Raw genomic sequence first — 15,528 nt, 5'->3', positions numbered from 1 at the left:
ACTTTAAATTCATTTTTTTTTAACCTTTATTTTATCTTATTTTTGTTTTATTTATTCTTAGTCCTTTTTATTTTTAATGTCCAAAAATAAATCAAAATTTTGTCCGATAATATCCAAACACACAGCTCATTCACACAGCTCAAAACAGGCTGTCATGTTCCTCTCCAAGCAACAAAATTCTGCTCTATAAATACAACACACAAACCAGCCAAAAAAGGGGGGCCCAAGAAGAAAAAACATTCCACGGCCAAACATACAGACACAACAATTCTCACTCCATTTTCTTTCCAATCCATATACCTGCAAGAAATCAACAACAGAGTCCAGTAACACAAAAATTCCAAACACCAAGACCACAATTCACAATCCTACAACCATATCAACAACTATCAGCACTGTAACGTCAGTTACCAACACAAGTCACAAACAAACCTCAAAACAGCTGTAACTCAACACCAATCAACCCACAACCACGTAATAACAAAATCAAACTCAGCAATCATCACAAAACACAACCCATATCGCAACCAAATCAAATCACCCAACCTCATCAACAAACCTACACAGATCCAGATCAAGAAAAAAACAATAAAAAGGTAGTAGCCCTTTTTGTAGATCTAGGGTCCGTTAAACCTCATTTCAAAAAACCGTTTTCAAAAAAGAGAGGAGAAGGGAAAGGGTAATCTTTTGGTAAAAAAAATCAAAAAGAGGAGGAGTTTTTAACTCCGGCGCGGTGGTGCCGCCGCGAAAACTCGCCGGCCACCGCGCCGGAACTATCTCCGGTAGCCTCTTCTCGTCGGAGAAGATGAAGAAATTCTAGAGAGAAGGCAGAGCTTCTCTCTCTAGAAATGAGAGAAGAGAGAGAAAGAGAAATAAAAATAAACGTAAAAAACCGGAGCTGGCTATTTATAAAGGGATTGAACCGGTTCAACCTTTAAACCGGTCTGAACCGGTCTAATCCAAGCCCACACGCGTCTGGCCTCACCCAAGGCCCAAATCCTCTTCATTTTATTTTCTGCACCCCCTTTACTGCTCACAGACCCCCAGCATCTCATTTTTTTTTAATTTCTTTTTCATGCATTTTAATTCTCTCTCTATCCAGAGTGCTCTGGTCCTATATTAACTGTTAATATTATATTTTTGTTCAAATTTAATTATTCTCCAGAACAATCTGGTCCTTGTTAATTAAATTAATCCAGAGTGCTCTGGTCCTAATTAACTGTTAATATTATATTTTTGTTTAATTTAATTATTCTCCAGAACAATCTGGTCCTTGTTAATTAAATTAATCCAGAACGATCTGGTCCTTGTTAATTAAATTAATCCAGAGTGCTCTGGTCCTAAATTAACTGTTAATATTATATTTTTGTTAATCCAGAGTGCTCTGGTCCAAACTTAAATGTTAATATTTATTTATTTTTGTTTAATTTAATTATTCTCCATAATATTCTGGTCCATGTTAAAATAACTTCACAATTCAGCTTAACTTCATTTTTCTCATTCTGCTTATATAATTTTCATATCTTTATTCCAAAACAACAAAAACATTCAAATATCAAAAATTCATAAAATGAAATTTTCAAAATAAACCTTGATCTTAAATCAAGTGACCGTCTTTTATTTTATTTTTCTTAATCAAATTTCAAATCAATTCTAATTCAACTTCAAGTCAATTTCTTTCAATCTAAAAAACACAAATCAATTCTCATTTGCCACTTGGCTTTTTATTTCAAAACCTTTTTCAAAAACTAATAAAAAACACTCAACAAATCAAACGTCAATTTCTACCCCGAACTACGAGGTTTTGATCCCTCACGGGTACGTAGGCAGAGGACACTCGTCCTTCCAAATCAATTAAAAAACAATTTTCTTTTTTCTTTTCAATTATCAGTTAAAAAACAATTTTCTTTTTTTCTCTTCAATTTAAAATCAATTTTCTTTTCCTTTTCTACTCATCATTTATTCTATTTTCATCTCTTCAAAAGCAAGCAAGTTTAAGCACAAAAATTTAAATAAAATCAAGAGGTTCTCGTAGAATACTACGAATATTTAGGGTGCTAATACCATCCCTAAATATAACCAACCCCCGAACCCTAAATCTCTTCAAAATGGGTGGTTTGGAACTTTTCCCCTTAAAAAAAATTTGTTCAGTCGTGAAGTAAAAAGCGAGTCAAAAGCTAATCAAATGGCCTTGACCTCCGAAAAATGGCGCGACAGCTTCCAACATAAATAAGAGATCTAAGGTATTGACTAACCCGCTCATGAGATGTGATGCAGGAGAATTTTATTAGTAATTTAGTAGTATTTATTATTTAAGCTTAATTTTCTAGAATTTTCTACTTTGTTTTTCAGTTTGTTATTTTTGGACCATTAGAGTTTGTTATTTCCCTATTTAAGCTTAACAGTTGTATCCTAAGAGACAACTTATAACTTTTATTCAATCAATAATATTTTAGAGAGTGTTTTTCAATTTCTGGTGAATTCCGGAACTCTATTTTCACAGGTTTGTCGCTTGCAAACTTGTTCTTTTCTATCTAGGTTCAGCGCATGCTAGCCTACGCTTCCGTATTGCGTCAAGATGGAATCAGTTTATCAACATTTTTATCCAACAAGAGAGAAACCCTACGACCTTCGGTAACTTCTTTTGATTAGATGATGATGATACATCATTAATGGGGTGAAGATCCTCTCCATTTGACAAAATAAATGGAGATTTGCAAGTTGGAGAGAGATAGACACAAAAAATAGATAGTGGGTCCTACCACTAAGTAGGTCCCACCATCATTAATTATATTTTATGTTTTTTAAGATTTTATGTGTCTTTATCTCTCCAAATGGAAGAAATTGAGAAACACATAAATGAAGAGGATCTTCATGGAGTCGGAAGTTTTTAATCTTTCCGATAGATCCTATTTCACCAACCTGAATCATGCAACGACTAACTAAAAAATCTAGGTAGCGCTCAACGACATCCTTCATTGTTTCATTCCTTTCAAATTCATATTGAGACGAAATTAGTTTATTCCTTTCTGTTCGAGAAATTGGCTCAAACAGAGGAAACACGGTTTTAGTTTGTAAGGCAAGTCGTGATAACTTATGTCATATACCTCAGTTAATCTCGATTGTCTCTCAATTAGGTATGATGTTATATGATTGTGTATTATTTCCCACTCACCGAGTGTTTCCTGTGTAATGCATGAACTGGTATATACTCCAATTTCAGCTTATTATTTACAGTGCTCTAGCAAATATTTGTTTTCTTTGAACCCCTTCCTCAACATGATTTATTGATGAAGAAAGGAGTAAGAGTAAATTAATGTCAAGTCTGAAGACTAAAAAGACATCTATTACTAGAATCCTTCGAAAACTATTCAATAGAAAAATAACTACGAGAGAAGACTACGACTATTCCATCTCAAACCCAACTTAGTCAAAGGAAGATTACGTTATTTCCTGTTATGTTAATTAAACTAGTTACTTATGTTTCTTGTTCTCAAATCAATCAATAGTTGTACTAAGAACAATTGTTGCCACTCTAACCCTACAATAAAATCTTCCATCACGTGAGGATAAGACCATTTTAATTGTCTTTTTAGCTCAAATGAAAAGTGTAATTCTTATCCAGAAGTCCTAGCTCAACTGGCAAAATGCCGAAATTGTTAGGCCGGATGCCATGACCGAGGTTCGAACCCTGATACATCCACTTGTGTGTGTGAGTTTATAATGGCTTTGCCATTTCGTCTATCTACCAAAAAAAAAAGAAAAGTGTAATTCTTCATTGCCTCTTGTTGCAGTCAAACCATATGCTTGTAATCTTTTTGTAAGGTTAGCTATTTGAGAATTAATTACTATAATCCTTTTTCCAACCTTGTGAATATGCCATAATTTATAGACAGGATTCAATGCACTTGTAAGTTCAAGTTCGATGGCATAATTCTCAATCAGATCCTCGACATCGTAAGCTAGTTTTCTAATTTCTGATATCAAATTCTTTATAGTCTCACCACCTTCATCCTGCTTTCTATCAGCTTCTCTTAAGAAGCATTTCATCCTCATATAAAAGTTTTGCCACTACAATTAGTGGGTCACGAAGGTTTTCAATTGTAAATGACACACTGACTGACTCAATCGTTATGATTATTTTGTCACCTGCAAAAAAGTTCTAATAAGGTAAGCTTTGATTAAACCTGACATGGTCACTTTGATTAAGATTTGAATATTGAACAAGCATATTTTCCACATGACAACTACTCAGATGTACATAATAAATAAGCCTACACTAGTTTTTTTTTTTTTTTTTGGTTTAGTAGCCTAGTGTCTAGAGTTCACACAATTATATGTGGAGAAGTGGGGTGTCCGGATTCGAACCCCGACCCTTGCATAAATTATGCCATGTCCTACCAACTAAGCTAAGCTCGCAGGAACGCTACACGAGTTCTTTTATAAGTTTATAAGCCTTCACCTAAGAACTCATCTTCAGACACATGTATTTGCGGTTAATAAATAAACATTAAATGCAGCTTTGTTCCTCGTATAATTGCTATATGGTGCCAGTACATCACCCACGAAAATTCACGAAGGTGTGATGGGCGTGACCTAGAAACTAGTTACCTATAATTTAGGCAGTTATGCAAAGCAAGTGGTTACCCATAACTTGTTATTATTTTTTAGTGTTTTTTTAAGGAGAAGTGGGGTGTCAGGCAATATCCTGTTCGATGTGAGACTCTTAAACATTCCCTCACGACCAGTACTATTGGGCTTGGTTCGTGGACATAAATGGTGGGTGGCTCGATAGTAGAAACTTGATAGCAGGTGGCCCAATGGATCTTGGAGAGACCCTGATACCATCTTAGAAATCGTGGTTGGGCCTAACACAACCTCGCCAAACCGGCTTGTGAGGTGAGGATTGCCCCCATTAATAAACATATTGTCAGGCCATGTCATGTCCGATGGAGGACACACACAATGCTTTAAATCAATAAGAATGTGAATATTAGAGTGTTTAAAAGAGAGTTGTTAGCATTACTCTTTGTTCAAATTGATCAAGTAATATACGACTACTAGTCTACAAAATAGCTCTCTAAAGAAAAAACAGATTCTATATTTGTAATTTGACATTCTTTCTATTTTTTAACCTTATATATTTTTTTCTTGTACACATAAAATCCAAAAAATGATCTGAACTTGAATTTTTTAATTACATTAAAATATGAAAAAAAAAATTAGAATTTTACTTGTGGACATAAAGTTGTATTTTTTTCACGCTTGTTTAGGACATTAAACTAAGACTTTTCTGTTCTCGTGAACTTAGTCAGTTTGTATGGACAATGCATAATAATATATTCGAGGTCCAGGGTTCGAACCCCGACCACCACAAAAAAAAAAAAAAAACTAAGACTTTTCTTGTAAAATTATACTTTTCCAACAAAAACAGATTAATTATAAATTTTTAAAGCGGAAAAAACTCAACAGAACCATGGAAATCTCGACCTAAAAATCGATTTTTATCAATTCCAGTAGGGAAAGATGTGGTCGCCGATTTCCATTTAAGTACCGAAAGCGAGAGTGTTTTTGTCTATGGTGAACAAGGTGTGTGGCTTCGAATTCATAAAATGATACAAACCAAATATATTAATTTGTACAACTTTTAAAGAAATTATTTTCGCATTATCTTCAATTTTTCAAATGTAAATTATTTTTAAATGTTTCTTGAGATCGAATGTCTTCCTTGTGTCAAATGAATTTAAGTGGTACATGAGCAATGAAGAATCGTTCAAAAAAATTTGAGTTCAATTCCTATGTAAAATAGTTTTTTGTCGTACTTTGTTTACCTTTTGAACGAACGCCAATTACAACCCCTTTTCCAACTAGGGTTAACATCAAAAAAATCTCTGTGTTTTTTTTTTAGGAAAAAAGTCTCTTTACTTAAATTTTAATATAAGAAAAAAATTATAACCACCCATAAAAAAATCATATATCCTTTAAATAATAATAATTTGGCCATAAAAGAAATATTAATTCTTCTACCAAATAACGTACTACACTAATTTTTTTTCAAATATAATCTTTTTTGCGGTCTTCTATCATAATCTGTAATTTATAATCATTCTTTATATGTAATCATTCTTTATATGTAACGGTTTTCCCTATAATTTGCCTAAAGTATTAAGTACTGAGAATATACCAAATTGACCAAATTTACTTCGTTTTCTCAGTCAACACAGAAAATCCATCTTCCATTAATATATATAAACTATATTCTCTCTTGTTATTCATTTCTTTGTTCGTTGTCAACATGGGTTCTGTTTTGTTCTTGATTATGTTAATTCTTCCATTGGTTTATAATGTTGCTGCTGATTGTTCTAATGGAGCTTGCAAGGTATGTATCTTTACATTAATACAACAATATCAAATTAATTAATTGTTCTTATTATTTAATTACTTTGTTTCAAATTATGTTTAATTTGTTTGATTTATTAGCTTGGTGATGAGTGCAATTCTGATGAAGATTGTGGAACTGGACTCTACTGTTTCGATTGTTCACTTGAATTTGATGGGAAAAGGTGTGTGAGATCATCTGTTACAGATCAATTCAAGCTCATTGTAAGATAATACTTATCTCTTCAATTATATGTTTTTTTTAATACGATGTTTCTGATCTATGTGTGTCCAATATCCACCGACATAGGTGTCCGGTGTCCACCGACATAACATTGATGATATGACATTGACACATCTTATTATATTTAATTAATTTTTTTATTGAATTATTATTGGTGTCGACGTATGCATTTTATATATGCATTAATGTTACATTGCATTTTGCATAATTTTCTTAGAAAACTGACCCACACAAACACAAAAGATTGTTTAGTTTCCAACAACAACCATATGGTGGTTGGATCACTTTGATTTGTCCCGTTGCATTTTTCTTGTTTGGTGGGGTAAGATAGAAATTATTTCTAAACCATTTCACATTGGAGGAATACTTTTTATTTTTTTTAGGGGAAATTGGAGGAATTCTTGGTTGTTCACAATCCAAAGTATATATCATTTAATAATTTTAAAAATATGTAGTATTTAATATTTTTTTTTTCTTTTTCCTCCTTTAAGTGTGTACCTAATCTTTATGTCCAAATCTTGTGACCATAGAACACCGTCTTCACACCATCTGAATAATAATCCCAGATTTGGTGGGGGCTACAACAATACAAACTTTTAGTTAATTATTTTTTTGTTAAATATGTTTTTGATTCCTATAAAATAGGGACCTTTCAAGTTTAGTCCTTACTTAATTTTAATGGTTCTTTTAGTCCCTAAAAAAAAAATTCTACACTCAGTATTAGTTCCTCCTCAATTTAAATTTGTTTAATTTATGTTTAAACTCTTGAGTTTTTGAATAATTTTTTACAGACGTGTTAAGAACATTACTAAACGTTCCTATGCAAAAAATTGTCGCAAAATTTGATTTCTACGTCCAGATTTTGGTGGTTAAAATCGAAATATGCTACTTTCGATTTTGATTATCAATTGTGGCGGCACAATCCTTTAGCATGCTTAAAGTCTGTTTTTTAGCTTGTTTCTTCTGCTTTTCCTTATTGTTTTTTCTTCAGTTTGCCTTTGCGGTGCTTGTACAGTGTTTTGAATTTTGATTTTGCCTAGGCTTTTTGGCACACCTTGTGCTAAAACGTCTAGTTGTGTTTTATTTTTTATTTTTTTTTGAACAAGAAGTGTTTAATTTTCTAATATATCAGTTTGGCTTTTTAAAAAAAAAAAAAAAAAACCTTATATTTTGTTTTCTTTTGTGATTATTTGTGTAGTCTATTCTCATTTTTGGTATTCTTTGTTAAAGTGGAATGCAACTCTCATAACTAACCTAACTTGTGATTCCCTTTGTTTCATGTGCATAAGCCGAATTTTGAATGACAGTGACACGTCAATCAATACTTGTGAAAAAGAATAAAATGAGAGACCTAAATTGCACAACCACAATACTTAACCAAACATGCAATTTACCCTACAATTTTTCTTTTGAAGTAAAAAGACAAGAAAATTGAATAGTATTTATCTTAATCTCTTGCTAATTGTTTCCATTTTTCTATGTACAGAATAATTCTCTACCATTCAATAAATATGCATTTTTGACAACGCATAATGCATTTGCAATTGAAGGGGAACCATCTCACACAGGTGTGCCTCGAATTACTATCACCAACCAAGAAGACACCATCACCCAACAACTTAACGTATGCTATTCAAATTACATATATATTATATGGTTAAAATATTATGATTTTTTTATTTTTTTTAAAGTTTATAGACAATGTTAATTTCACTCACAATTTTGTTTTAATAATGGTTAATTTTGTAGAATGGAGTTCGGGCACTAATGTTAGATACATATGATTTTGATGATGATGTGTGGTTATGTCATTCATTTCAAGGTCATTGTCATGACTTCACCGCATTTGTATGTAAAATTTATCTACCTACTTTATGTTTATCTTCTATTTTTCTATGTTTTCGTAAGGGTTTGGATTCTCTGCAGTCGACTTTAACGGTTAGATAAAGAGAAAAATAATCTAACTTTCTATAGTCAATTGCATCTTCAAATCGGTTGCACATGATTTATTTTAACATTAGAAACGGTTTGCAATTTTTTAAATTATAATCACTAACTTTGTGATATACTATTAGGAACCAGCTATTGACACATTGAAGGAAATTGAAGCATTTTTGTCAGCAAATCCAAATGAAATTGTCACACTTATCTTGGAAGATTATGTTGAAGCCCCAAATGGTTTGACAAATGTCTTCAACAAAGCTGGTCTTAAGAAGTATTGGTTTCCATTGGCTAGTATGCCAAAAAATGGTGGAAATTGGCCTCTAGTGAGTGATATGGTAGCCAAAAACCAAAGATTGCTAGTGTTCACTTCTAAAAAGGCCAAGGAACAAAGTGAAGGCATTGCTTACCAGTGGAATTACATGGTTGAAAATCAGTGTAAGTAAACACCCTCTATCAAATCTATGCATATAATCTAACAACAAAAATCAAACATTATTCCATTAATTAAGGTCGGTAAAATGGATAATGCGTAAAGTTTCATTCACCGAGTGTTGAACCCGATACCCTTTGGTGAAGGGGAGCATACATTTGCCACCAAACGATTGCAAAATAGCAATTTGATATAAAAATATGAATAAATAGTCACTTTGTTCTTCTAATTTGTGAGAAATAGACATTTGATGGAAAAGTGTGAGTAATTTGTCACTTTATTCATTGAATTTGTGAGAAAGCGATACTATAGTCTTTGTTTCAAAATTACAAAAGCATACATGAATGTATTTTATTTTTTTAGTTAGTTTGGTCTTTGAATGTGTCTTTGAATGGTTAAATTCGTGATCAAATATGTCTTTCATTAGTCAATTTGATCCATTGAAATTGAAATTACCAACAAAAGATGAACACATATACTTTTGTAATTTTGACACATTCAAAGACAATAGAGATGCCACTTAACACAATTAGAGATGAAAACAATTGTTTACACGTTTCCCGTCCAACATTTTTTGTATTGCAGTACAATTACACCAAATGTTAAAAAAACCAACCTAGCTAGGTGATTCAACCGATTGAACCTCGAACCAGTCTTTACTATGGTTCAGTTATTTTGGTGGTTTAATTGCAATTTCGACCCTTTTTAAACGGTTTAAAGCAGTTGAATCACGATGAAGATATCTTGCCGTTGCCGTGGTTTGATTTTTAAAATATTTTTTACATGGATTTCATCAACACAACTTTTTTTCTAATATTTCTTTGCCATTTTGTAGATGGAGATGGTGGAAGGAAAGAAGGAAGTTGTCCAAACAGGGGAGAATCACCTCCTCTTAATGACAAAAGCAAATCTCTAGTGTTAGTAAACTATTTTAGAACAGCTCCACTTAAGCCAATCACATGTGAAGATAATTCTGGTGGACTCATTGATATGTTGCAAACTTGTTATGGTGCTGCTGGTAACCGTTGGGCTAACTTTGTTGCTGTTGATTTTTATAAGGTTGATTTAACCAAAATTTTTATCTAGCTTATTAGTGATTTCTTCTAAATTTGGAATCAAAATCCTTATATTATTTTAATTTTGGTTGTTATAATGCAGAGGAGTGAAGGAGGAGGGTCATTTCAAGCTGTGGACACTCTCAATGGAGAGCTATTGTGTGGATGTGATGATGTTCATACATGTGTGGTAAGGAAATTAAATCTATGAAACACTGAAACACACGGATACTAACACGCCGACATTGCTAATAATTTAAAAAAATTACATAATACAGTGTAGTTATATTTTTGATGTCGTATCGTTGTAGTATATAACGCGTGCCCGACACTGAAACACGTCTAATTAATTTAACTCTTAGTGTATATTATAAATTATTATAAAGATTAATTACTGATAACTATGAATTTTTGTTGATTATTTAATTTCAGCCTGGATCAACTTCACATGCTTGCTCACAACCATAGAAAGTACAGTGACAAGGGCAACAACCGACTGGAAATAATTCAGATGTTCAATTACTATTATAATTTTCAGTGATTGAAATATGAAAGCACTACTCATTAGCATAGTATTATCCACACTCATGGTTGTGACACATCATATTAATTCCAATATTGCAAAAATATAAAGATATTTAAAAATTAAAGTTAAACTAAAAATTGTGTCAAGAAAAAGTTTGAATCGAGATGCAATTAGTTTAAATTATTTTTTTATGGAAAAAATGCAATTAGTTTAGGGAATCATGGAATTATAGGGAAGAAGGTCAAAATGATCAACAAAAAAGCAAGCATAGTTCCAGTCAAGAGGGAGATGTTCATTGAGATTCATGTATAAATGAATTAGATTGATAAAAGATTCATGTTGAAATGAATTAGATTGATAAAAGATGATGAATGAGTATAATGGTGTTCATATATATCGAGATTAATTGAAGTAACTAACTTCTAACCAAAGCTATTAACGTTAGTTAACCTTATCAACTAACTATAGTCGATTATTCATACTTTAATAGTCCCCCTCAAACTCAAAATGAAAAATACAATGATTATTCATATTGAAGTAACTAAATAAAATGGGGGGTACAACTAGCAAATGACAAAAAACTGATAGGAAATGAGGTAGCTCAGTCCCAATGTTAAATTCTGATTCACCCATAGCCCAGGCCCGATAGAGAAATTGCTCAAACACACCAGTAAATTTTCGAAATACCCCTTTCGGCAGTTAACTGTTGTGGAAGTTAACTGACGGTAGTTAACTACCGCGGAACTTCGGCAATTAACTACTGCGGAAACTTCAGAAGTTATCTGCCGTGAAAAATGAAAACCCAGAATTCATGAATATGGTGATTCTTTATTCTTTCTTTGACACGGGCAAAGAGAAATAGTTTTTTATAAATAAATGAAACGTTTCCTCTCTTGTATAATTATGTGCTATAAGGTTGCTGCAATTGATGAGCATATATTATAATAATTCGTATAAATATTTATCATATAAAATCTTGCCCCCGCAAGTCAAAATTTCTAGTTCCGTTACTAGTTAGTTAGTTAGATTTATTATCAACTCAGTGGAAGGTTAACAATCTCTATTGCTAGGAATCCGAACTTATCAAACGCAAATGACATAAAAATATTTTGATTGTTAGAACACGTTTTCTCATGTTAATAAAAATATTTTATGTTATTTTATATTTATCATGTAGTTTAAATTCTAATTTACACTTGAGGTGCTTATAATGTAGTGATAAGAGCTTATCCTTTTATTTATTTTTATGGTTTAACCATTCAGTATTCACATGAAAGGGTTCCTCATGACTTAAGTTTGACCGGAATATAAGTAAAGTCTTGATAAAAATTATTTTACTTAGAAATCAAACTCAAATTCTCATAAATAATTTATTATTGATTGAGTTCATTAACTAATTGAGTTCAATTACTTGGTTAAGAGCCTATACATTTAATCTGAAGATGTTGAGTTCGAATCCTCTCGAAAACAATTGTAAATAATCATTAGTATCAATTTATTTTTATCATACACTTGACAATAAATTTGCTAGCAGAAGTCACCTATTATCATAGAATTATTCAACATAACAATTCATAGTTAACATAGAAATACATATTTTACAAAAACCAAAGTAAAAAATGTGAAGCCTTACATAGTTCAACTTGAAAATAGAAATACGGAAACCATTTAATGGAAGACAAATAATTGAGTCACAATAAACCATATTGTTCACTTGCAGTAAGGATATGCTCTGTTTAAAGGTTCGCAAGGTCTTCCTTGATTTAACTGAGGACTGGCAAGACATGAACTTGAACCTTGCAAACTATTTGGCTGACAATTAGGTGATTGTTGACCTGAATTCTCTGTTTGTGGAGTTACTTGATTATCATTAGTAGCAAGCATTCTGCTAGGTCCTCTTTGATCCATGAACAAATCAGTTTCGTCGTCGCCGGTGACTAAGCAGTGAAAGCCAATGCATCTTTGAACTTGAGTATTGTTGTTGTTCAACTTGGAATCCAAAGCAGCAGCAACCTTGTTATGGAGTTGTGTGATGAATAATATCAACAACACTAGAGAAAAAAATCCCTTCATTTTTCTTAAAAAATAAAATTAAGCTATTTGGTGACAATTTAATTCATCAATATATAAAGAATCAAAGAATAATTTGGGGTGCATTAACAAATTGTTCTTTCACTCACTCTCTTGTCCCTTCCCACACCAAATAAAATGACACTATTAGGAACACTTGTCTAGGATTCAATTTCTTTATTCATTCCATCCATTATTTATGGGTAGTTTGGCAATAAAGAATATGCTATATATGAAGCCTTGACACATAGGGTAATTGAACGTGACAATATTATTAAATTGATTTGAGTCTCATGTAACTAGTTTAAAGATGAAGGTGTTCAATAACACGCATACATACAATAATCCAGAAATTTTGGCAATGTTTAATTCATATACAACTCTAATATGCACTCTTACACCTAACGTGGGTCTTGCTTGGATCCAACTCTCACATATTCATCCTTAATCCAGCTGATGTCATGTTAAATGGGCATGAGTTTTACTACTAAAAGCTACCTCAAAGCTGGATGAAGATGTCCATGCACGCGCGCGCGTGCACACATATAACCATTCAGAAATTTGACAATATGATTGACTTCAATATAGCTCTAGTACATATAAGTCGATGTTGAAACGATGTCATACATCTTCAATTTAAAGTGTCAATAACCTAGTGAGTGGTGTGTATCTATGTATGCTAAATTAGATCTTTGGCCCCTTAATTTTATTTAGTTTTTATTTTACCTTATTTTCCTTACAAATTTGTCCCCCAAATCACCTTCTTTCTACCAAATTAGTCATTTCTGCTAATGTTAACTTAGTATATATATATGTCAACACTTGCATGAAAAAGTTGGGTTGGTGAGCTGTATCTGGGCATTCTGAATATAAACGGAACAAATGGTACATGTTTTGGGGAAGAAAAAAAACAGGGTTTGTTCGTCGATATGACAATATCAAAGAGAATATAGAGGGGAATGAATAGTTTCCCTCTAAAAAAATATGTGTGGAAACGGTTTTTGAAAAACATTTACGAACAATTTGACTATTGGAACGATAATGTGGATACAATGAAAATCACACTAAAACAATGTTTAGAATAAATCAAATTTCAACAAGATATTCACAATTGGGGTATTGTTGCACAATCAAATTAGCAACACTTAATTACAAGACCTTGACATTCTCAAATCAAACATAATCTTTAAACAGAAAATTATTACAAATTGAAATCTAACTACAATTAAATGATGAATGGATTGATACAAGTATTCCTAATATACCAAGTGATTAATACCAACTTATATAAAATCAATGTTCTTCAATGACAAACAAATTATTGAAGCAATTATTCGCTTAGCACATGTTCAATCCTAACATCACAATTCATCAATTTGCAAGGAAATAAATGCGGAAAGTAAAATGTAAGGGAAGAGAAAACATTAGATTTAGAGAGGTTTCCCCAATCCTCCTTGCTATGAGGTGCTTTCTCTCTTCCTAATAAAATCTATAGCCTTCCACTATGATTGAATGTTTGCACGCAAGTGCGATAATGTTTGATTATAGTATTCTACGACCTTCCAGTTGTAGGAAGATCACCTTCAACTTGATTCGGGCTTGAAATCAAAAAACTCAACACCTCAATTCTTAATATCTTCTATCCAAGTGATCCTTCAACAATCTTCATCAAGATTCCTTCTTCAGTCTGGATTCCTTCGATTTTCCTCGAGATTAATGAACTAGAAAAAATCCTAGCTTGTATAGGAGAAAATAACGCTTCTTGTGTCTTTTGGAAATTTGAGAACCTTAAATTCGTGGAAAGATTCAAACCATTAGACAGGAATGGTTCATAAAAGTCCTCTTGATTCGACCTTGATAACAAAGTATTGAAGAACAATTGGAATACTAACATATGTTCAAGTGTGCAGAATTTACTTGTCATGAAGCAAGGACATATGAAGAGCATCAGAAAGGGATTGGGAAGCTTTTATGGTGGAAGATCTACAAGAAGGTGAACCGAAAGTAAATGTCCTTCGAAGAAGGATGTCTCATAGAAGCTGGAGAGTGATCTCAACATATTATGTGAAAGACATCAGACACAAAATCTAAATGGCTACTTGAATCTGAGAGAGCAACATATAATTCTTATTCTGCAAAGGAAATCCAAAGGACTTTCCAACGGAATTATCCATACCAGGGAAAGGGCTAGTATTCTTGATAAAAGCTTCTCAACGACTCTATTTGTGATGGCACTTTTCTCCAAAACTCTGTCAACAATAAAAGGAGCTGAAGACTTGAAGAAGAAGCAACAAGACTTTGCTATTTTTCTGTGCCAAAACTCTGCAAATCAAATAACGCAGAACACTTAGGATTTATTTACAAGTTTATATCTTAGAAATCCTAAGGAGTGAGTATGTTCATTTGTTCAGTTTACACTATCATTGTTAAATATAGTGTAAGAACAAATTAACTTGTTTGCAGTTGGGGAAAACATTTTAGAAAGTCTCTTGTCTTCGTGCTTGAGCATATAAGTCTCTTGGTAAAACCTTGAGCACCTAAGCCGACATCAATCATGAATAATTAGAGTTTCAATCATTCTTTAAGTGGGCGGGGTGGGGGTGGGTGCTTTCTTAGGCACCTTTGAGGGGGTTCGTTGTAGTCCGATTTTTTTGTATGTGTCTCCTATCCCTGATGTTGTAGGTGTTGGTTCACAATCCTTTTATGGTAGGTACTCAGTGTTGTTTCAGATAGCATTCTTTCAAGTTGTAGTTGTTTTATGGCGGTGTTTATCTTTTTGTGTTTATTGGGGATGTTGTTGGGGGTTTTATTTTTGTTTGATGTGGATGTTGTAGGATTTCTTCTTTTTTTATTTTTTATGGGTTTTTTTCTTCAAGATCCA

At 32.5% G+C, this 15,528-nt stretch overlaps 1 protein-coding gene across 1 annotated transcript; it reads left to right on the top strand.

The window, feature by feature from the left end:
- The first annotated feature begins 6,169 nt into the window (after window positions 1-6,169).
- Window positions 6,170-10,714, top strand: LOC25497578 (PI-PLC X domain-containing protein At5g67130). The gene is made up of 8 exons (XM_013592192.3): window positions 6,170-6,379; window positions 6,481-6,603; window positions 8,109-8,246; window positions 8,372-8,470; window positions 8,698-9,001; window positions 9,832-10,055; window positions 10,155-10,241; window positions 10,484-10,714. Exons 1-8 carry the CDS (start codon window positions 6,296-6,298, stop codon window positions 10,517-10,519), a joined length of 1,095 nt encoding a protein of 364 aa, XP_013447646.1. The 5' UTR covers window positions 6,170-6,295; the 3' UTR covers window positions 10,520-10,714.
- Window positions 10,715-15,528: the final 4,814 nt, after the last annotated feature.

The sequence above is a fragment of the Medicago truncatula genome, chromosome 7, assembly GCF_003473485.1.
Source record: "Medicago truncatula cultivar Jemalong A17 chromosome 7, MtrunA17r5.0-ANR, whole genome shotgun sequence".
Taxonomy (NCBI): Eukaryota; Viridiplantae; Streptophyta; class Magnoliopsida; order Fabales; family Fabaceae; genus Medicago; species Medicago truncatula.
Note: the sequence above shows the minus strand (reverse complement) of the source record. Positions and strands in the feature narration are given on the sequence as shown.

What these genes read in the sequence shown, in the direction of transcription:
- LOC25497578 (XM_013592192.3), top strand. Translation starts at nt 6,296, where the DNA reads ATGGGTTCTGTTTTGTTCTTGATTATGTTAATTCTTCCATTGGTTTAT. An exon ending in GTTCTAATGGAGCTTGCAAG is followed by an intron (nt 6,380 to 6,480) that starts GTATGTATCTTT and finishes TTGATTTATTAG; the next exon opens with CTTGGTGATGAGTGCAATTC. An exon ending in CCATCACCCAACAACTTAAC is followed by an intron (nt 8,247 to 8,371) that starts GTATGCTATTCA and finishes TTAATTTTGTAG; the next exon opens with AATGGAGTTCGGGCACTAAT.